Consider the following 23306-nt stretch of genomic DNA (forward strand, 5'->3'; position numbering starts at 1 on the left):
CAGGGCAAGGAGGAAAGCAGAGCTCTGTGGTTTCCACTAAAGACCACCTCTTCCTTGACACTGATCTCGGCCACCTTTTCCAAGAGGCTTTTCCCCAAACTGTCAAGTAGGCGGTATGTCTCCAAGTACTTCCTGCCCCACCCTGACCTAAGAAAAAGCAAAGCAATCACTTACTGAGGACTCCCAAGGAAAACACGCATGAACGACAGAAGAGGGAAGCCTCTAAGTAACCACTGTCCGTGGCAGTGAAGCGGCCTTTCCTGCAGGGCCCCCACTGCCCCGTGCCTCTATTCCTCCCTCCCTCTAGACCGCTCCGGCATTTACCTCCCCGGTGGCCCCTGGCAGGTCCTGATGGATGTCCTGCCTGTCCCGGGACACATCTGGCGGCAGAGAGCCAGGCCTTAGGGACGATGTCCCTGCAGAAATCAAGCTCTCTGCAGCACCTGCAGACTCCAAGCAGGCACGTGCCACTTGCCCGCTTAGCTGTCACCCGGGGCCTTCTGCCTGCGTCCAGAAACGGCAAAAACCTGGGCCTGAACACTGCCCCAGGCCCTTACCAGCTATGGGAGTTGGGCTCCGGTCTGGCCTCGCCTTCCCTGTATAAAAAATGGGAGCAATGACAACAAGCCACCTTACGAGGCTGCCGCAAGGGTGCAATAGGCGTGATGGGCCAGCCTCATGCTCCAGGCACACAGTAGGTGCTCAGTAAATGCTAGTCCTTTCCCTTTGCGGCCCCCACTTGGAGACTCCTGTTCAGCCTCTGAGATGGCCACGCTGGCACAAAGGAGAGGACCTGCAGCTGTCGGGGAAAGGAGGGGAGTGGCCCTCTTTGGGACCAGGAATGTAATTTTCCGGGGTTGTATTTCTGTCCTCCGCCCAGCTGTGACGAGAGCCCCTCCAGAGGCACGAGAAGAATTCTAAGTGTCCCTTTGGTCATCCCAACACGGCACATGGTCTCAAACCCTGTCCAGGGCCAGCTGCTCGTCCCCCACCGCGCTCCAGATTACAGTAAAGATGACAGCTCAGGACAGGCACCGGTCATCCTAGCCATACCCTGCTGGCTCTGCGAGCCCGTGGGCCTGTCACGTCTTGTTCTAAACTAAAAGGTCAGAAGGCAGGAGAGACGGGGGGCAGGGTGCGAAGGTCCTGAGCCATGGAGCAGAACGCGGACTCCCCAGGGGGCTGGGAGGACCCTTCTCATAAATCTGGCCCCTGGGTCTTGAAGGTGACCAGTCGGGAGCTCATTCACCCTGTGTATTAGAAGGCCGGGGACCATGCTATGCAGAGCTAGAACTGGGAAATTAGGGCAAAAGGAAGTGAAGCCTCTGGAAATACGGTTGGGCTTCTGCACCTCTGATAAATTTACCTCTGCTGGCGCCTTCGGAAGTTCCTTTCAACCCATCACCTCGAGCCCCTCAGATGAGCCCCTGTCCTGAGATCAAGCAGGCACCACACGATAAGGCTCCTGGGCAAAGTCAAGGGCCAGCCGGGCACGAGCACAGTGTCACCATCGCAAGGGGGAAAGGTATCAACCATCCAAGAGGGAGGTGGGGGGCTTCCACACAGTGGAGCAAAGCCCCTGGGCTGAGCCTCCCAGAAGGCAGGAGACCTCTGCCCTCACGTCTCTGGCTGGCAGACCAGCTCCTCCAACAAGCAAGCGAGTCAGGACTTACCTTCCACTGCAGAGAATGGAACCACTGGTCTCGCAGGTAGCTGTTGGCAGCCTGCAACGAGAAGAACAGGACAGCAAGGTCAAGTCGCTGGCTCGCGGCATTTCAGAGCATTTTACAGGCCAGCATGAGAGCCCCAGCCGGCTCTGTCCTGCAGGCTCTGCCCCGTGGCCCTGCAGAGCCTTCCCAGGCATGCACCAAGCTGAACCCCTTGTGTGTAAAACCAGGCCGGAAGTGGTCACCTGGGGGACTTGTCTGAAATAGACATTGCTGCCATCGGGCACTTATTCTGCTGGGTAGACACTGGTGCCTGGAAGAGCTTCAACCGTACACATATCTCAACTCATCCGGGATCCGAGAAGGGGCCAGGATGCGTGGGGAAGAGGCGTGTAGGGAGATGAGGATGATAATGTAGCTGCCTGGGTGCTCCCCAAGCCCTGCTCCAGGCACCGGGCCTTTGTTATCCACGTAATCTGTCATCAGCCCTCACGACAGCCCTATGAGGTGGGCAACACTGCGTCTATTTCACAAAGGGAAAAACTGAGACCCCGAGCTCTCACGTCAACTGACCGCACTTAAACCCAGAGCACGGCTTCCAAGCCTGCGGGTTTAACCACTGCACCTCCTGCCAACTGCAGAAAGCCATGGTAGAGAGCACCCAGCCTTGACCTCGGGCAGAACTACATTTCAAAGCACCGCGCAGGGAGCCAGGCCTTCCCTGATCCACACCACACCCGTTCAGAGACCTCGGGCCGCTCAGCCTCACGCTGCTCTCACCCCCGGTTCTAGCAGATTTGCTGATGGCAAAAGCAGGATTTTCGGCACGTCTGACAGGCCCTAGACGGAGCACTAAGCCCCACGCGTGGACTGGCTCATCCAGTCCTCGCCGGTCAGTGCTGGGAAGCTGGCACTGTCAGCACCATTATCCCCATGGTACAGATGAGGAAACCGAGGCTCGGGAGGTTAAACTCTCCCACGGGCTCACAGGCAGTAGGTGTGGGGCAGGGCCTGAACCGGCGGTCTGACTCATGCTGAAACCACAGTGTGACGGCGTTTCAAGTTTGCTGCTGGCCACCCCCAAGGCAAAAATGCAGCGTCTGTTCCCTGCCTGACCCCGCAGCTCCCTGTTTCAAGTCGCGGTGACCCTGATGGGCAAGGGGCTCTGACAGGGCAGGAGCCTCGCCCCAAGCAGGAATGCCCATCTTCTTTTCCTGAGCCACACAGGTGTACACGTGCACGCACGCACAGCGTGTGCAACTTGGGGTCACCCTCGTTCAAGGAGATCCAGGTCTTGCAGATGACCTCCCCCCACTCCCGCCAAATCATCGACGAAATGTCAGCAGCTCGCCCGGGGCAGAGTTTGGGCAAATCTCTGGGCCAGAACGAATGAACCAGTTCAGTGGCCTGTGCAGCCGGGAATCAGGCTCCCGTGAGCAAAGCTCGGAGACTCATTACAAACCCTGAACAGATCCACTCCAGCACCTGGAGGCAAGGTGAGTTTGTCTTTCTGCCCCGCGTGAGGAGCAGGCTGGGGGACACCCTCTGTGTGATGCAGGAACATCTGCAGCAGCTGAGTCTCCAGCAGACCCGGGTTCAAGCCCCCATTCTGCCCTGGTGTGACCTGGAGCAAGTTCCCTGATGATGCAGAGCCCGTGACACCTGACAGGGGCAGCAGAGGCTGAAGGGGAGTCCACCACGGGGACCAGAAGCCCCCCTCTGGAGGGTCCGTGCCTGGGTCACCTCCTGTCAGTGCTGACCTAGCTGTGCTCTCAGGACAATTCCTGTTCATTAGGGTGACAAAATACATCCCACACTCAGGAGTAGCGGTGCAGATACCAAATGATGAGATAATCCGTGTAAAACGCTTACTCAGCGCGGCGCCAGGCATGTGCAAACACTACCAGCAGCAGGGAGCCGGCAGCAGCACGGCCAGCGCTGTGCTCATAAATGCGTCACAACAGGCTCTCCTGGATAAAAAGCCCCGGGCACAGTGTGCCTGGGGCCTTCCGTGAATGATGGCATTGGGCCGGTTCCATGCTACCAGGGGCCGTCCCTGGACCAGAGCTGAGAAGAGCTGACCCCGATCGGCTCTTGGGTGCTGGTACAAGCCGGTATGAGCTGGCTGCAGCATGCTTCTGGTCTGCAACCATCTGTCTGCTTTTTAACACACCGACGTAGCCAGAGAGAGGGGAGGTGTGGTAGGTTGAATGAGGGGCCTCCGAAGACTGTCCATGTCCTAATACCCTGGGAATGCGTTACTTTAGGTGCAAAGGGACTTTGCAGATGTCATTAAGTGAAGAACCCCGAGACGGGGAGATGATTCTGGAATCTCTGGGTGAACCAATGTCATCACAAGGGTCTATAGAACAGACAGGCAGGAGGTCAGAGAGTCAGAGAGGGAAGTAGAGGTTGGAATGATGTGGCCATGAGCCCAGGGATGTAGGCGGCCTCTAGAAGCTGGAAATGGCAAGGAAATGGATTCTTCCCTAGAGTTTCAGAAGGAACCAGCCCTGCGCATACCTTGATTTTAGCCCAGTGGGACCTGTGTTGGATTCGGCCCTTCACAATAGTCAGATAACAAATGTGTGTTGTTTTTGTGGTAAATTTGTGGTAACTTGCCACGGTAGCAGTAGGAAATGAATACAGGAGGCATGGCCAGGTTGGTTTAGTGCTGACGTGGATCACTGCATTGGTTCTGAGGGTCCACGGGGGGCCCAGGCAGTGCCCACAAGGCGTCACTGGCTGGACTGAAAGACCGAGAGAAGACACAAAGGAAGAGAGAGGAGACAGCAGAGGAGAGGGAAGTGGAGAAGGAGCGGGGGAAGAAGACCCATGTTCTCCCTCTTCTGCGCCCATTGGGCAACCCAGCATGCTGCCCTGCTGACACGAGTGACCCGTGTGTGACCCCCGTGTGACCATCACTGTATCCCCAGGGCCTGGGGCATGAGGTGCCTGAGAGAGACCTGCTGAAGGAATGAACAAATGAATGAACGAGAGGACTGTAAACTCCCTGAGGGCAGGGTCTCATTTCCAACTCCCTCACTCTGATTAGCGTGGCCAGTAGTACCATCAGGGCTGGTTGCACAAGAACGAATGAACACAAACAAACAATGCAAGAAACAGGAGGGCAATGGTAGTAAGTGGTGGATGCTGACTCCTTTCTCTGCCTCGGCAATCCAGTCCAACACAGACCAGTCTTCCCCACAACCAGGCCCAGCCCTTCCCATTCTGGGGCCTCTCCAGTGTGAGTCCCGGTTAAAGATCTTTTTTTTTGTTTTTTTGGCCATGCCACGCGGCTTGTGGGATCTCAGTTCCCTGACCAGGGACTGAACCTGGGCCACGGCAGTGAAAGCCCAGAAGGCTAACCTAAGGGCTAGGCCAGCAGGGGACTAAAGATCTTTAAATGGGCCTCCTGGCCCCTCCCTTGGCCATGTGTGAGCAGGTGATCTGACTGGGCAATCAGAAGCTCCTGCTGGGACTCTGGGTCTCGAGCAAGTGATGTCGAGATGGGGGGTGGGGGGCTGACAATTCTTTATGAAGCAAGGGCTGTGTCTTCCTTTAAAGATGGTTACTGGGCTGGGACACGGCTCCCACACCGGCCTCAGCTCTCCAGGATCCCGCCAGTCCTTCTAGTATATTTCCCTTCCCGCTCGCGATAGCCTGAGTCCACCTCTGCTGCTTGCGTCTTGGAGTCCTGATGGGTCCCCACGGCCCCGCCGGATCCGTTTTTCCCTGCAGCTGTCTCTCCAGAAGGAGCCAGCCAGCTCCCAGAGACACAGCTTCTCCCAGTTACACTGTGAGCCCTCCTGGCACCACCAGGTCCCAGGGCTCACACGCCAGATGGTTCTGGCCCTGCCCAGAGCTCATTCAATGTGCCCAGCTCGCTGCTGAGCAGGGACAGCTCCAGAGATTTCCTCTCCTGCCCCGTGTCCGGTCCAGCCTTGTCCTGGTCTCACTTGGGTCTGTGTGCCCCGCCTTTCACAGCCGTCTCACTGTCTGGAGGGGAGGAGAATTTCTTCAGGGACATGAACCACCATCTCACCTGCCCTTTGTCATCTCCCCTCTCAGCCTAACCTTTCAGGCAGGACAACCTGCGTTTTCCAAGTCTTTGCTCATGTGGGAGAGTGCGTGCAAACTCCCATCTCACAGATGAGGAAATCGAGTCTCAGAGCAGGTGGAGGGCCCTGCAGCCCGCACAGGAGTCCGACCCAGCCCTGCCCTGACCACACCATCGCCCCCATGCCCACCGTTCTTCGAGGGCGCTCGCCCACTTTTCTCTGCTTTTGAAACCCCTTGCCCTCCCCGAGGCCCTGGCCAGGTCCACCCTCCCTCCCCTGCTTCCCAGCTCTTAGAGCCCTTACCCTGCCCACGCCCCCTGCCGGTTATCTGTCCTGCCCACAGGATTAGGAAAGGAGGCAGGATCCAGTGGGATTAAGTGCTGCCGCCGCAGTGAGTCTGGTGTTAAAGAGTCCGCTGAGTGAATTAATTTCAGGCGAGGCAAAGCACAAGAAGCCTGCTGGGGAAGGGTGACGCCACCCAGCTTCCCGAGCCACCTTCCCTGGGAGGCAGAGACACCCAATGTCTCCCGTCCACCCGCGGGCTCATTCCTTCCAACTCCACTGGGAGGGGAGGCGGCCACGGTCCCCTCTTCCGCTGCAGGCTTGCTGCACTTTGGAGGAAGACAGAGGCCTTGGCCGTGTTCGTCCACTGTAACAAACGGCTCTTTGATTCAGAGGCTCAAAGGGATTTCAAGGATCACCCAGACCAGGGCTACTGGGTCTTTTGGGGGTTTATGGGAACCTGAAACCCTTTGAGAGCCTGACACAAGCTGTGGACTCGCACCCAAGTAACGTGCACATGTGTACAACCCCCCCCCCCCACCCCACACACAATTGTGCAAGCAGTTTCAGAACACACCACGGACCAAAGGGTAAGGACCCGACTCTGACCCAACCTTTTCCTCTCCAGCCTTGTTTCTGATGAGGAAACCAAGACCCAGACTTGCTGTGGTCTCATCGTGTCCTCCCCCAACGTCTCCAGCTCTCCTTCGAGCACGAGGTAGGAATGCACAGCCATGGGACTTGTGTCACTTCCGGTGGAAGCCTTGACGAGCCAGCGCACGACTGAGGAGGTCCCTTCCCCCTGCCCTGCTGACCAGAAAGACTGCAGATGGAGCGTGCTCCCAGCCGACCCATGATGGACATGCAGCAGGAGTGAGAAATAATCCTTTGCTGTTTGAAGCCACTTAGAATTCAGGGCTGCTTGTCACTGCAGCATAACCTAGCATAACCTGGCTTGCTTTGTTTCAGTCTGGCTTTCACACAGTGTGGACAACCCTTCACCCCCTCCCTCAATGCCTGCTGAACTGTTCACCTTTCGTGTCTCACCTGAAATGGCAATTCTCTGGAATGCCTGTCTGAGTGGTGCCTTCCCCCTCGCCACCCCTGACCACATCAGGTGATGACGCCTCATTGAACAGGTCACACTGCCCTGTGATCGCTTGTCTCGCTGTTTTTCTTCCTTTCCAGCCTGTGGGCCCTGTGAGGTCGGGGACCCTGTCTGACTTATTCAACACTGTGTCCGTAAAACTCAGATAAATGTTTGCTAAATGGAAGTTTGGCTGACTTGTTGAATGAATGAATGAATGAATGACTGGATGGATACATGGATAAATGGATAGGTGGATGGACAGATGGGTGAACGGACTGATGGATAAATGGATGGGTAGGTGAATAGATGGCTGGCTGGCTGGCTGAAGCATTGGTATACCCATTCTGTTCACTGAAGCACATTTCATGTGCAGTAAACTTCAAAAGAACTGTCCAGCCTCGATACCCTCTCTTCCCCATGTCATATTTGACGAGGGCTCTAGAAATAATCAAGGCAGTCTTTTCCTGAACACCTACTGTGCACCAGGCGTAGTGTTTAAGGATTTTACATGTAATATCGCTGATGCTCACGGCACCCAAGGAGACAGGTATTATGGGTCCAGTTTCCAGATAAATTGCCAGCCCAGAGAGGTTATCCTGCTGCCCAAGGTTACAAAGGTAGAGAGAGCATGGTAGAGCTGGGCTGGGCCTCCGGTTGGGCTGAGCCCACAGCCTGCTCTCTCTGCAGCTGGGCTCCCAGGAACTGGGCTGGGGAATCTGAAAGCGCCGTGCTGATGAACGGGAAGGCTCCAATCACCAGGAGGCCCCGCACCGCCAACAAGAGGGTAGGCCAGAAGTTTCCTCCAGAAGAGGGGAGGCAACCTGTGGTGTGGCCACCGCATCCTCACAGCTGTGTCCCCTCTCGATGACGGAACCAGAGAGGATGCGACATCCCAGAGGGGATGGGTTCATCCTGCTCCTTCCTTTGGCTTGTCTAGTTTCGAAGAAGGATAGGGGCTGCTGAGGGACGTCCGGAATCCCAGCACAGGCATCTCTAAGTGCCTTCCAGGGGAATGGAGAGCGCACTGGGCTGTGCCCGGCCTGGGGGACAGAGTGAGTTTCCGCGGAGTCACCACACTGACGTGTGAAGGGCTGAGCCTGGATGACCCGGCCCCACGGGACACAGGGCCCACCTCTGAGTCCTGAGGGTCACTCAGCGGAGCCCGGATCCAAGCCTGGGAAAGACCCCTGGAAGCAGGCAGGCCTGCTTGGGCAGGCGCCGACCTCTCCCAGTGATAAAGCTTTCGAATACCGAAAGGGCCTCGTTCCAGGCAAATTCTGCCTAATTTCCTCTTCGAAAGTTGCCAAGTTCTCCCTCATTGTTGTATTGTCTCGAGAGGTGAGATAAACAGTCAAGGGTGCACCGTGGGTGGGTGAGCGTTCCCAGGTTCGCCTTCCCCGGCCCAGCTTCTTAGGGAAAAAACAGCACGTGCTTTTCAGGCCGGAAAGGTCTTTCTCTCTGGCTTCCAGTAAGAAGGGCACCCGCCCTGTCTCTGCCCCTGCTGCCAGCGTTTGCGATCAACAGTTGCCTGGTCTCCTGAGGGGCTTTCGGGAATGTCAGGGAGAAGAGCGGGTCTTGGAAGCCGTTCCAGAAAGCAGCAGCAGCAGAAGCTCGTGGGAAAGGGGGGGCGGGCGGGCCCCCTTGCTCTTGTCCCGCCCAAAAGCTTGTTTTTCCGAACAGTGGCCTCTGTCCGCTTCTCATCAATGGGTGGAAACCCATCTGGGAGGCAGAACTCCCCGGAAGGTGACGTGCCGCCACCCAGTTCTTGAATCCCCGCTCGCTCCCCGACCCCGCAGGCGTGCAAGGAGCACCCCGCAGGATGCTTTCACGGCACTGTTTATGTACTTGTGGAGATACTCCTCACGGCGGAATGCCAGCCGAAAGGGCATTAGGGGAAGAAGGAAGATAAATAGGTCCTTTCCGCCCCCGGGGAGTCTAATAACATGGCATATTAGGGAGCTCACGATGAAACACCACAAAGCATCCAGAAACACACCGATTGGACCCAGGCTGGAAGAAGGCTGGCACCTTTGCCTGGTGACTCGACCTGCTGGCGTGTTGCTCGGTGTCTCTGAGCAGAGTGGGGGAGGCGTGTCCGCCTGAGAGCGTTTCTTAACCTTCCTTGAACTCAGTTCCCAGGTCAGTTCCCAGGGGTCTGAGTGAGGTACCGAGTCAAATTCTCATAAAGCAGCTGTGTAAGGACGCTGTGGGTAGAGGGGCAGGGAGAGGGGAGGGAGAGAGGAGGAGAGCGTTCAGTCCAGACACACAGAGAGAAGGGCTCAGGTGGAGAGAGAGGCCTGGAGAAAGACACCAGAGGAAAAGAAACTACAAGAGAAGCAGAGAGTGAGGTATATCAAGAGATAGAGATGGGGAGGGGAGGGGAGAGATGGAGAAAGAGGTGTCAAAGAGAGTCAGAGGGAAACAGACATCCGTGGATACGGAGAACCTGAACGACACAGAGAGACCGGGCACGCTAGGGCAAGGACCCCTGTGACCCCCAGACGTCACCCCTACATAGAGAACGTCTGTGCCACATGCAGCAGGATGGAATCCTACTCAGGGACGCAGGAATGCTGGAACCCTATGGACTCCCCCTGCATTCTCAGGCTATTTCCCATGGCGGGAGCGGTGCACGGAGCATGGGGTCAAAATGCAAAGTTCTGGGGTCACATCCTTTGTGTGATGATGGAAACGTTCTCCATCGGCACGACAGCGGCCACGGGCCACACGTGTGTCCTGAGCACTCGGAACACGGCTAGGGGACTGAGAAACTGCCTTCTTGATTTATTAACTTAAATTTAAGTGCAAACAACCCCGTGTGGCCAGTGGCTGATGTAGGGACAGCACGGTTCACGGCATCTTCACCCTCTGCTGACCAGAAGCCCCCAGGTGAAGTGTGGCCTTGACCCCCCGAGCACACCTGGCTGCTTCTCGGTCCTCCCCCCCCCCCACCGGAGCAGGGAAGGCTGCTCTGTCACGCCACTGCTCTGGCTCCTGTCACGGGACTCGGGACCAAACCAAAGCAGAGGATCCTGCTGACCGTCCCAAGAGCATGGGAGGGACGCCCTGCCTGCCACCTCCGGGCACCACCCCGGGCCCCACGGGACCCCTACCCCGGGCTGCCCCATAACCATACGGACCTCCCAGCGTGGAGCCCATCTCCAAGATGACTTGAACCCGCTTACATAACAAGACGGCCACACGCCACCCATGAATCACAGGAGGGAGAGGAGGAGGGTGACGACAAGAAGGAAGGAAGGTAGAAGCGATGGAAATGACAGTGACGGAGAGACCGAGGCGGCAGGGGCAGGGCTGCACCCACCTGGGCCTCCCCGGGGGGCGGGGGGGGGGGGACGGGCGGGCGGAGGCTGCGAGCGCTTCCCGCCCTGGGTCTGAGTCCCGCCCCGGCTCTGAGCCCCGCCCTGGCTCTGAGTCCCGCTCTGGCTCCCGCAGGTGCCTGGGCTGTGACAGCTGCGCCGTCCACTGGAGCAGGGACCGGGCGAGACAGGGGTGCGGAGCAGCCGCAGGCCCGCCCGCCGTCAACACGTCAGGGGGAGCTCTGACGTGAGGCCACCGCGGGACACAGCCCCAGCCGGGCGAGTCATCACAGCCGGCCCATGGCCACCGCCAAGATTAAAGGGACATTCTGGCGCTGCCCGGTGACCTGCATCCTCCAAGCCGCACTGCCCCCTGTCCCCGGGGCAAGTGATGCTCAGGTCCTCCTTGGGGGTAGGCTGCCCCTCCAGCCCCCAAAGCAATGAGGCCACCCAGCTGCCTCTACCAGGGGAGCGACCATCACACCCAGGGAGCTGGGGGCTCGGGGCCCTCCCTCCTCCAGCTGGGCTACCTCAAGGTTTCCCTCCGTCCTGCCTGCCCGTGGCACTCATGGATCCAGCACCCTCTGCCCTGCAAACGGACTGATCCCTCTACTGGGCCACCACCTCTCAGGAGCTTTCGGTGACTCCCTACTGCCCCTCAGAATGACACTGCGGCTTCTCCACTCAGCTAACAAGACCTGTATGATCTGGCTGCGACCCAACAACTCTGGATGCATGGGCAAGGCCCTGCATCCACCTCCCTCTCTTCTCCACGGCAGCGAAGGTCCCCTCCGCCACATTCATGCTTTATACACCCTTTTCCCTCTGCCCCCCATCCTGGCCCATTCCTACTCATCCCTCTACACCCAGCTCTAATATCACCATCCCGGGGGGAGCCTTCTTTGGTACCCCTAGGCCCAGCGAGTCACTCCCTGCTCTGGGCTCCCAGTCCTTGGGGACAGGCCTCTATTTCAGCTGCTACCTCTGCAGTCATTTGTTTATGGCTCTGTCTCCCCGGGGGGGGCCCAGGAGCTCTTCAAGGATGGGGCCGAGGGGCTGACTCACCTCCCCACCCCCAGCCCTAGCACATGGGACGGCAGGCTCAGTGCTCCGTGATTCAAACTGTAGAGAGTGAGAGATTTAAGAAGAAAACAGACAGGCAGGTGTGGCTCTGGTGTCTTCCAAGAGACATCACTGAATGACGGGGTTTTCCTAAAGGATGCTTAGCTGTTACACGCAGCTTCTGGGGCTCGGCATTCCTCAGAGGCCAAACTGTGTGCCTCTTGGCTCCAATGTTGTAAAACAATCCAGTGGCCACTTTTCAAACAAGTTTTAGGGGGCATCTCTTTGGGCTCAAAGCAGGTCTCCCCGGACTGACAGAGTTAGAAAACGTTCCTAGAAGAAAGCCCAAGGCAGACCATCCTCCCAATGATGAGAGAGTAAATTCTCTCGGGACAAGGAGTCTCTGACTTGGGGTCCCTGTTGGAAAGTGGGGTGGCACTCCCTGAAATGATACAGAACATGTCACATGCATGTACTGCACCAGCCGCGCTATTATTTCTGCTGCAATTCCTTTCTTGGTGGACCCACCTCTCCCCTCCCATGAGGTCCTGGTAGGGCTATCAGAGTACACAGCTGCCACTGTAAAGGTGGGCATGTAACCCAGGACAGGGCATCCCCTGCGGTGAATCGGACAATAGCACGGCCAATCAGAATCTTCCATGAGATTTTATAGAAAGATACTGAAAGGAAAATGCGTTCTCACGTTTTTTAAGCATTACAAGCTCCAAGAATGTAGTTTGAGGCTGCCAGAAGTCCATCTTTCCCACCCCATGGAGAGCCTCTGCCTGGTAATGAACCAGCACACGGAAGCAAAGCCAGGAGATAGAGAGAGACTGAATATTAATGATAGCATTTGACTCCTGGGTCCAGCTATGCCTGAAGTCCTCTCTTAGACTTCCACTTACTTTAATACACTTACAGCATCCAATTCTCTTTTTGCTTCAGGTCATTTGAATAACGTTTGCATCATATCCAACAAACAGTCTTGATCAATACACACAAAATGCACCCTTTTCCAAGGAGATGGCTCATATTTCCATCAGAGGCTCAAAAGACTGAGATCAATGAGAAGTAAGAAACCTCCTCACTCGAAGTACGTGCTTTCTACAGCCTTTTAAAGCCTGTGCCTGTGTGCCTCAGTTTCCTCATCTGTAAAATGGAGATCAGAAAACCTATTTTTTGGCTTTGTTAAGAGCAATAAAAACACAACACGGAAAGCTCCTAGATGGTGGCAGGTGTGCAGCAGGAGCTCCATCTGCACGCACTCCTCCGTCTCCCACAGTAAGCCCCAATTTACACCTTTCTTGTACTTGGAGGAAAAAAACATCCTAAGTGAAACAACCTTTCCTCTTAATAGGTGGCTGTCTCCCTCCAAGGGATAAGAGGAGGGCAAGTGAGTGGGGATACGGAGCAGAAACTGCTTGTTCATGTTTATTTATCCTACCTGCAGTAGGACAGTTCCCCCAGGAATTGTAAGCTGTAAACAGTACTTCGGGGCATTCTCCCAGGACAGCAGCTGAACATCTTCTATGGCGCTGTAGGAGACTGAGTTTTCCATGTACCCAGTTGGCTGCAACAAAAAAAGAAAAAGCGAAGACACACATTGGTTACAAGATCAGGCACGATATCTGCACTGGAAAACATTCTCACTCTAGCAACAAGCAGACTGAGTTGGTACAGTCACTTGGCAACTCTGGGGACCAAAGGACTCCCTCTTTCCCAGCTGGCAGCATCCAGCTGGAGGGGAGGGGGGCCATGGTGGACACCCGCCCATGTGTTGGGACGTGCAGAGCTGGGACCAGACTGGGGGCCCTTTGAGGGCAAGGCCTGTGCATTGTTCCTCTGGGCTTCTGCGGGGCCCAGCACAGCCGGAGCCTGGACCCCTCCATCCCTCACCATGTCCAAAGCACCACCCTCTCCTGCCCAGAAAGTAGTCACAGCCCACCCACCCCCACTGGACTCCTTGCCTCATCTCCCCCTACAGATATGCGTCCTCCACTGGGCACTCGGGGCCGTGTTCCAAGTCGGCAAACTCGATCCCTCTGCCCCCCTCCTCAGTAGCCTTCAGTGGCTCCCAGTGGCCCAACCACATATGCCACACTCCCATCCACCACCGACGGGGCCCCGCAGGAATGGTCTCGCACCCTCCTCCGGCCCCACCCCCTTTGTCTCTCTCCCTTTCCGAGCACCCACACACAGACACAGGCCTGCTGACAGCACGGCAAACTCAGGCTGCTCTTTGGTCCCCAAAAGGCTGTGGTCCCCCCGACCCACCCCTGGCATCTCCTCTTCTACTCTCCAGACCCCATAACCCACCTGGTCACATCCCTCCCTGTGCCCTACGTGCTTACCACGCCCGCTTTGTTGGGTTTTTTTTTTTTTTGATGTGAACTATTTTTAAAGTCTTTATTGAATTTGTTACAATATTGCTTCGGTTTTATGTTTTGGTTTTCTGGCCGCGAGGCGAGGCAAGTGGGATCTTAGCTCCCCGATCAGGGATCGAACCCAAGCCCCCTGCAGTGGAAGCACGGAGCCTTAACCACTGGACCACCAGGGACGTCTCGACCATACCCGTTTTAATTACTGTGGACCTATGCGTTATCTGTTTGCTGTCTGCCTCCTTAGCCAGGCTGCAGCTCCGTGAGGTCAGGCCAGTGTGTGTCTTGGTCCCTGCTCTCTCTCCCCAGTGCCTGGTACGTGGCAAGGGCTCCATCGTTTGTGCTGAAAGGGAGAATGATAAGGGCTATCATCGGTCAATGCTGGGGTAAGGGTGGGGCAAGAGAAATTCACAGCCACTCACGGCTGAGTGAGTTCCACTGTCACGGGGAGAAGGCGCTAGGCACCAGGGGGATGCGCCGGCCACCGGGAACCAGCAGTGTCCTTGTCACTCTGGCCCCAGGAAGCCAGACTTCAGCAGAATCAGAGGTGAGTGCAACACAGCTGAGAAGAGTAACAGCTAACATCTCCTACGCTCTGACAAAGGCCGAGCACTCCCCAAGCACATGGCAAGTGCTAGCTCCTTTAATCCTCACAAGAGCCATCCCCACTGCACAGATGAGGAAGCTGACACTCAGCAGGTCATGTGACTTGCCCAAAGTCACCCAGCCGGGAAGGGGCGTGGCCAAGCTTGAACTCAGCTGCTGACTCAGGGATCTCTGCCCGGACCACTAAGCCGTGATACAAGCGATTTAAAATCGGTGGCCCAACAAGTGAATGTTACCCCGAGGATTGAGGACCTCCACGAGGTTTTTTATTTTCAATTTCTGTCTGCCAACGCTGAGGTACGGTGGTCGTGGTGGCGGAGGAGAAAAGGCTGAGGGCTTAGGCTGCCTCAAATCTCCCTGGTACGATCAGTTACCACGCTCAGGAAGTAAGAGTAACTTGACCCATCGATTTGTTCATTCATTCATTCACTCGTTCATTCATCTGACAGATGTTTATTGAGCACCGGTTACGTTCCAGGCCCCGTGCTGGCTGCTGGGGATACAGCAGTGAACAAGACAGAAGCGCAGCGGGGCTAAGAGACAGCAAACAGACAAAATACCCAAATAAGTAAACGATTGGAGAGTGGCCAAGTGCGGCACCAAAAACCAAGATAGGGTGTGGCGACGGGTGGCAGAGAGCTGGAGCGCCGCGGAAAGATGGAGGGGAAGCGCGTCGCGGGCCCATGGCCTGTGCAAAGGCCCAGGGGTGGGAACAAGCTGGGAGTGCTCAGGGAGGAGCAAAGGCCAAAGGGAGGGAGGGCGGGTAAGAACGGTCTTGAAGAGATGGGCAGGCCATCCCTGGAGGGACTGGAAGGCCCAGTGGGATTCCGGGGATTGTTGCCCATGGGGTGGGCGTAGCATCACTGGGACTGCTGCATGGAGACAGTTGGCGGAAGCAGGGAACAGCCTAGAGGCTCCCGCATGGGTCCAGATGAGCCACGAGGCTGCTGACACCCAGGCAGGGCGGGGATGAGGCAGCCAAGTCCATCTAGCCCTCCTCACCAGTGCATGGGTCGCCCCTCGGCACCAACCCAGGCAGCCTCTGTGTCCAACCAAGATGGCTTATCAGTGTATCCCAAAGGCAGACACGTGGGCTCCCCTTGGCCCTTCTGCCCTGTTCCACATCCCCTGCGCTGGCACGTTCTCAGTATTCTGCAGTACATGACTCAGCCTCAACAGCACGTCTTGTCCTGAGAATACCAGCGGCAGCAGGGGCCCAGCGGATGGGTGACTACGCTTGCGCTTCTTGCTGACTGTCTCCCCTGCTGGTGTGTCAGCACCACGAGGGCGAGAATTTTTACCTGCTCCGTTTCTTGTGCCTAATCCGCGCCTGACATTTAGGAGGTGACTGGTATTTCCTTAACAAATGAAGGAATATTTTCCTAAATAAAAAAATGTCCATCCGTGTTACTACTTACAATCACACGCGTAACATACTTGGGAAGAGGCTTTGGTTACTAGTTTCAAATATTAAATTAAAAATAAATTAATAAATTTTAAAAACTCTCCTTTGGGAAGCAATGGCACCTGGGTGCCCGGATGTGCTGAAGAGCTCTCCTTGGTGGCCCGCGGCCATCTCTCTCCCTTTTCTAGGTCTGGCTGGGTCCCAAACCCCAGGCCACTGACCCCTTGATGCACAGAGAAGCCAGAGAACACGTACTAGGACGCAGCCACTAGGGCATCTAGAAAATCTCTGGATCACACCAAACGACAGACATACAGAAACCCATTCCCACAATCCCACAACGGTATAGAGCGTGACCACAATGGGGTGGATTTGATTATCCAAACTGAGCAAATGGCCAGCCTCGTTCCTTTAGAATTGCACCTTGGGCACATGAGCAGAAAGCCTGGAGGTTTCTATTTCCCACCACAGCCTCCTGGAGACGAAGACACAGCAAGGCCCTGTGCCGCCCAGTGCTCACCAAGCCCGTGGGAACACTTTCCAGATGACCGCGGCATGGGGGATGTAACATGATGGAGGGCCAGCTAACCACCTGTGCTGGCCTTTTTCTCGACCCCGCTGTAGCTGTCTCAAGGTGGCCTTGACTAAAAGTTTCAGCACGGGCATTTTGGGGAAACGGGTATAAATAAATACAAACTGTTTTTTAAAAGCAGATGCTGTTTGAAGCAGTATTGGCTAAAAGCAAAATTTGGAGAATCAATGAGACCTGTGTTTGAGCCACTTACTGGGTGTCTTTACGTAAGTTACTGCACCTCTCTGAGCCCATTTCCTCCAATGGTAAAATGAGAATTTAAGAGAGTATTAGGAGCCTTAAAGGGAATCCAATTTGTTAAGGGCTTAGCACAGCATCTGGAACATACTGAAAAACTCAATAATATGAACAATTGTGAGAAACACTAATGTTTCTTATTCTGGGATCTTCCTCCTCTAAAGCCATAATTCTAGTCTAACCATGAGAAAAACAGCAGACAAACCCCAGTTGAGGGACAGTCCTCAAAATACCTGACCTGTACTCATCAGAAACAAGGGAAGTCTGAGCATCGGTCCCCGCCAAGTCTACGGAGACATGATGACTAAATGTACTGTGAGCCCATGTGAGATCCTGGGACAGAAAAAGGACATCAGGGAAAAACTAAGGAAATCAAATATAGTGTGGACTTCAATAAGAGCATATCAATACGGGTTCATTCGCTGTGACAAATGTCTCATGCTATTGTAAGATATTAACCATTGGGGAAAGGGGATGTGGGGTATGTGGGAACTCTCTGTACTGTCTTTGCAACTTTTCTTTGCATCTCAAACTGTTCTGACATAAAATGCTTATTAAGAAAAATTAACTGCTGCTGCTGCCCCTATTGTTGATCCTATTATCATCATCATGGACAGAGCCTGGAGGGGGTGCCCCTGAGGCTTGCAAGGGTAACGGGGCAGATCGGGATTGGAAGCCCCCCCCACCTCCCACGCTGCTCTTTGGATGCAGGTGTGAGCTAATGCTGACCAAGGACCTCCTTCATCCTGGGTACTTTCACACTGTTGGGATGATTTTACAGATAACTGATAATTCCCTGGTAATCTGAACGTGACGATCAGAGCTACATCGGAGGAGATTCCTGCATGGGTTAAAGGCTGAGTTAGGTAAAAAGGAAAAATTAAATTCTCTACTTGAGGGAAGCTAGGAAATCCAGCTCTAAGAGGTACATTTAAGAGAACATTAAGCAGATTAAAAGTTATTTCTACATGTAAAAGCAGTGCAAGAGGTACTGTATGATTCCGTTTGTATGACATCCTGGAATTAGCAAGAACTACAGGGGCTGAAATCAGACCAGCGGTTGCCAGCAGATGGGGGAGGGGACTGGTTACCAAGGGGCCTGGGGGAGGGGCGTGGAGGATCTTTTTGGGGTGATGGAAATATTCTGTCCCGACTGTGGTGGTGGTTACTTGACTGTACACATTTGTCACAATCCACAGATCTGCACACTAAAAGGGTGAATCTTACTGAATGTAAATTACAACTCAAACCTAAGAAAGGCAATGCGTGAATGTTCAAGATGAGTTGGAAGACGATAAATAGAATGAAATCTTTCAGATAAAATCATTATCAAGGCCTCTCATAAGCGCTTTGGTATACTGCCTTCCTGATTTTTTCTTTTTTTTTGCGGTGCGTGGGCCTCTCACTGTTGTGGCCTCTCCCGTTGCGGAGCACAGGCTCCGGACGCGCAGGCTCAGTGGCCATGGCTCACAGGCCCAGCCGCTCCGCGGCATGTGGGATCCTCCCGGACCGGGGCATGAACCCGTGTCCCCTGCATCGGCAGGCGGACTCTCAACCACTGCGCCACCAGGGAAGCCCCTGATTATTTTTTATACGTAATTTTTTTTTTACAGGTACACATAATTCTGTAACTCGCCTTTTTTCACATGTTACAGCATATGCCCATTCCATATTCTGAACCCATTCTGAACATGCCCATCCCATCTTCAAAACAACCATTTTAGTGCCTATTAAGTATTTGACCCCCGTTTGTCTCATCACCACTCCCACCCCCTCCCCTAGACACTGCGGTGGTTTCACTTTATGCTACTATAAACAACTCCACAATGAACATCCTTGTGAAACATGTTTTTCTACCCCATGTTTAGGATTATTTCCTTAGGCCGGATTCCCAGAAATGGAATTACTGGGACAAAGGGTAAGAGCATATTTTATGTTGTTGCCAAATTGCTCTCATTAAAGAGAAATTAAAGAGATCTGGGGAGTCCTGGCTAAGCCTGGGGGGCTTTACCCTGGGCCACCAGCTTGGCTAGGCCCTGCTGGACGCTACTCTGACCCGCGTGAGTTCTGAGCAACCGCCTACTCGATGAGGGCCTGCAATGTAACTGCACGGCATGGGTGCTGGTGTCTCAGAAGTTTGCAAGCAGGGTCTTTTTGCAAGGGGGAATCCTTCTGCGGGGGGGGTTCCTTCTGCAGGAGGGGGGGGTCCCTCTGCAGGAGGGTCCTTCTGCAAGCCAGGTCCTGGCTCTTGCTTTCCCATGGGAGTCGGGGAACAGGTCGGGGATGCCCTTGCCCTTTTGCTCTCAGGGACTGATGAGGGGCCCTGGTGTTGCCAGAGAGGGAAGAGAACATTGCCTCCCTGCTTCTGTTTCTGAGAGGAGCTTTTTCCCTGTCCACACAACACCTGGATCTGGACTAGAGGCAGCAGGGCTTGAAGGGAACTCATCAGGGCCCCCAGTGACCCCCAAAGGCCTTCAGGGTTGATGTTCCAAACTCTGTACCTTCTCCACTTTCCCATGTGGCAGAGTTGGCAGGGAGTGGGGTGACCAAAGGCCCCCTGAAAACAGCCCCTGACCTCAGCCCCTAATGCTGGCAGGATGCCACCAGGCTTTACCTCCCCCTGCCTTTCTGGGGAGCCAGCTCCCTCCCGCCCAGACATGCCTGCTTGTTTCCATGGGGATTTCTCTAAAAGCGAGTATGAATCATGAGTCTGAAGGCCCCCAAGAGGAGGCTCTGGGCTGATTCAAGACACAAGTCGGGAAAGCTCCCGGCACTGTTCCTGGGGAGGGGGAGGAGGAGGGGGAGGGGATGAGGGGAAGGGGAGGGGAGGATGGGGAGGATGGGGAGGAGGGGGAGGAGGGGAGGGGGGAGGAGGGGAAGGGGAGGAGGGGGAGGGGGAGGAGGGGAAGGGGGAGGAGGGGAAGGGGGAGGGGGAGGAGGGGGAGGAGGGGAACTCTTGCCCGGCCGGGGGGCCAGGCTGGGAACAGCAGGCTGTCTGGGGGGTGGCCACCCAGGCAGGCAGGCCACGTTGGGGCCTGGGGACGATCTCTTCTCTCCGTGTGTGGACGTCGCCTGAGTCATGCAGGGGACCCACACCGCACAGCCTGACTCTATATGGTACCACCCTTCCGCCACGAGGAAGGATTTGCCCCCAGCCCCACACACAAACCCCTGCCTCAAAGGAGAGAGATCAAATCAGAGGGCAGGGGAGCCCCCTCCGGCCCTGCCTTGGATGGCCAACAACAACAGCGGCAGTAATAATAATGGTGACGCCATTACCTCTTGGATCAGGGGAGTGGGCTTCAGTCCTCATCTCCCCCTGCTGCTCTTTTAAAGACTGTGGTAGAATTCATACGACATAAAATTAAACACTAACCATTTTAAAATGTACAATTCAGTGGCACTCAGCGCATTCACAGTGCTGTACAACCTCCAGCGCAGTTTAGCGCTGAGACACTTGCATCGTCCCAAAGGAAAGCCCGCACCCACCAAGCAGTCGCTCTCTGCCCCCCACCCTCCGTCCATGGCGACCACTGGTCTGCTGTCTGTCTCTGTGGATTTGCCTGTTCTGGCCATTTCACATCAGTGGAACCATACAGTATGTGTTGCTTTCTACTTGGCTCCTTTCAGCTAAATGTTTTTGAGGTTCACCCACATTGTAGCATGTATCACCATGCTGTTCCTTTTTTATGGCTGAATAATATTCCATTGAACTGAGGGGCCACATTTGGTTTACCCACTCGTCAGCCGATGGACATTTGGGTTGTTTCCGTCTTGGTTTTTGTGAACAGCCTGTTGGATATTTTCTTCAGTGACACGGCAGGACACACGCTCTGCAAACACCACCCACATGACTCCCCCCACCGCCTACACACACACACATACACGTAGAAAGGCACGGGTGTCCCTGGGTAACATTTATCAAGCTGTTACCATGTGGCCAGCACCATGCTGAAGGCTTTATATGCTATATTATCTCATTTAACTGTACAACAACACTGGGGTCAGGGGGCTGTATTTATCTCTATTTATCCACACGCTACAGAAGAAGCAATGGAAGCACAAATCGGCGATGACATGTCACTAGTCCCTGCTTTTAAGAGACAGACCATGGATTCAATCTCACATCCCCCCAGATGGTGACCTCCATCTCTATGCTCTGCCCAACTCCTCCAGCCAGATCCAGACTCCAGCGTGTGTACCTGAACGCACGGTATGCAGAAGGGAACCAGCACGGCGTGGGGCTCAGAATCTCCCTTCCCGCTGCCACCCACCCAGCCCCTACAGCCGCCATCGGCTCAACTCGGCCTTGAGGGCAGACACACACACACTCTCACTTGGGAAAGGCATGTCAAAATAGTTTGATGTTCTTTTTAATCCCACAAAGAGAAAGTTGTATAGCAAAAGCAAAGCAGCAGGTTAACAATTTGGACCAGTTTGGACCCCAGTCCCGGATCAAAGCTCCTCGAATGCCTCTCACACTCCCTCTCCCCTTGTTTCCATAAACCAAAGATACTGAGCATAACTTAGCCTTTTGCTGTCCCGGAGCTACTGTTATTACTACCACCCACCATCCACTTCCTATCGTCCCCACACCCGACCCTCAAAAGGTTTCTGCTCTACTGTTGTTGGCTGTGAAACCAGACAGCCAAGCCTGTTACAATTACATGTAAAGTAAAAGTAACTGGGCTTTGAGCAGGAAAATCGCTTACGAGAAAAAAACATCTTTCTTACGTTTTAGGGTGTTTTGTTTGATCTTGTTTCCTTGGTGGTGATTATTCTAAGTTCTTCATAAATAACCCTGGATCGGCACTGCCCAACAGAACCGTCTAGGATAATGGAAATGCGCTGTAACAGCGCTGTCCATCGCACGAAACACCCATGGGCTCCTGAGAACCTGACAGGTGGCCAGTGCAACAGTCACCTCGGGACCGAATTCACATCGCCACTCAACACGTGGAACCCGTTCCGTGTGCAACCTAATGCCAGGGCTGGGCACGTGGCAGTGAAGAGAAGGGACATGGCCCTACAGTCAGGGAGGAAACAGATGACCCAGGAAAACCAGGGGGATCAGATGACCGGGAATCTGTGTCGTTGGGCACGGCACTTTTCATCTGTGCCCCTGGGCATCTCTGTCAGCCGAGCAACTGATCAAGGATGTCTGGAACGGAGCCTGGATGGAGGGACAGGCCCAGCAGAGCATCCCTCCCCTGCCCCAGTGTCAGGACCTCTCAGGCCGGGAGCACCCCTGCTGGCTCCCCTCACCCAGCCACCTCCATCAGCCCCCTAGAAGCCACAGCCCTCCCGGGAGGCAGGTATGACCACCACCCCTGTGACAGACCAGAAATGGAGGTTCTGAGCAGGTGCGAGCCTGGCCCAGCCATACACAGCAACTCGGGACAGACCAGAAGAGAACCGAGGCTGTCACACTTCACGCCCCAACCTTTGTCTCCAACAGGCGGGTGAGTTAAAAATGGGGGCGGGGGAATCCTGTCACAGTGAGAGACCATCACACCATCCTCCAGCAGAACTGGTGACCCCGCAGGTTCCCCCTGGGTGGGAGAGGACTGGAAAGGGACAGGAGGGAGCTGAAGGAGGCCTGGTACCGTCCTAGGTCTTGCCTCCGGGTGGGAGCGACACAGCATGTTCACGCTGTTAAAATGCATCAGGCAGGACACGGCACGGGCACTTTTCTGGGTGTGTGTGTGCGTGCTCTACTTCAATCAAAAGATTTTTTAAAAACCGGAAGTTCTAGAGTCGAATCCAGGCTCCACCACTTGCGGCTGTGTGGCCTTAGGCAACTCAGCCTCTCTGAGACTCCAGTTGCGCCCTTGTAAAAGCGAGGTAGGATGCATACCCACTTTTTTTTTTTAAGACAATAACAGGTGTTGGAGAAGACGTAGAGAAACTGGAACCCTCATACAATGCTGGTGGGAATGTGAAAGGGGGCCGCCACGTGCGAAAGCAGTCTGGCAGTTCTTCAGAAAGTTCAGCAGTTTCCATACGGCCCATGTGGGGAATTTCATGGTATGTGAATTAAATCACAATAAAAAAAAGTAGCAGCATTCAGATCTTAAGGGTGTTTGTGGTAAGCAATTAGGTATGTACAGCTCCGCACCTCCTAGGAGCTGGATATAGGCAACTCCTCTCACGGTCACCCCGAGACGGCGCTGCACAGGGGTGGCCCGAGAGAGACGGCCCGGAATGGGCTGGGGGCAGGGCAGCCGCGAGGTGAGGGCACCGTGTCTTTGAGTTCCACTCCCCGCATGCGGCCCGGGCGCTAGGAGGGAGCTCCTTACACCCAGGCGATCACGTTCAAGCCTCAACAGAAGGAAAAGGGGGCTTTAACACAAGAGCCCTCCAAGGCCCTCCCTCATCACAGATCACTCCAGAAAGATGGATCAGAGAGGAGGGCTCTGGCTCGGAGTGGCCTGGTGCACAGGAGGTGATCAACCAGCTCCGGATGACAGATGACAAGCAGGCCCCCCCCATCCGTTGTGGACGGTCTGGGGTCAGGCCCCCACATGGCATCCCAGGAGCTCTGGGCCGCATAGCACTGCCTGTTCCAGGCTCACCCCCCTCGCCTTGTCCCGTCTCAAGCACCCCTCC

General features: G+C 55.1%; 1 protein-coding gene across 1 annotated transcript in view; it reads right to left on the bottom strand.

The window, feature by feature from the left end:
• CMIP (c-Maf inducing protein) overlaps nucleotides 1-23306 on the bottom strand; it is a 234427-nt gene that overhangs the window by 76480 nt on the left and 134641 nt on the right. Inside the window, exons 2-3 of the mRNA XM_079908012.1 lie at nucleotides 12924-13049; nucleotides 1674-1724 (exon numbers count right to left, since the gene is read on the bottom strand). Coding sequence (XP_079764138.1) covers nucleotides 1674-1724; nucleotides 12924-13049 — 177 coding nt within the window. The remainder of the gene's footprint in view (nucleotides 1-1673; nucleotides 1725-12923; nucleotides 13050-23306) is intronic.

Source organism: Stenella coeruleoalba (assembly GCF_951394435.1).
Source record: "Stenella coeruleoalba genome assembly, chromosome: 20".
Classification (NCBI taxonomy): Eukaryota; Metazoa; Chordata; class Mammalia; order Artiodactyla; family Delphinidae; genus Stenella; species Stenella coeruleoalba.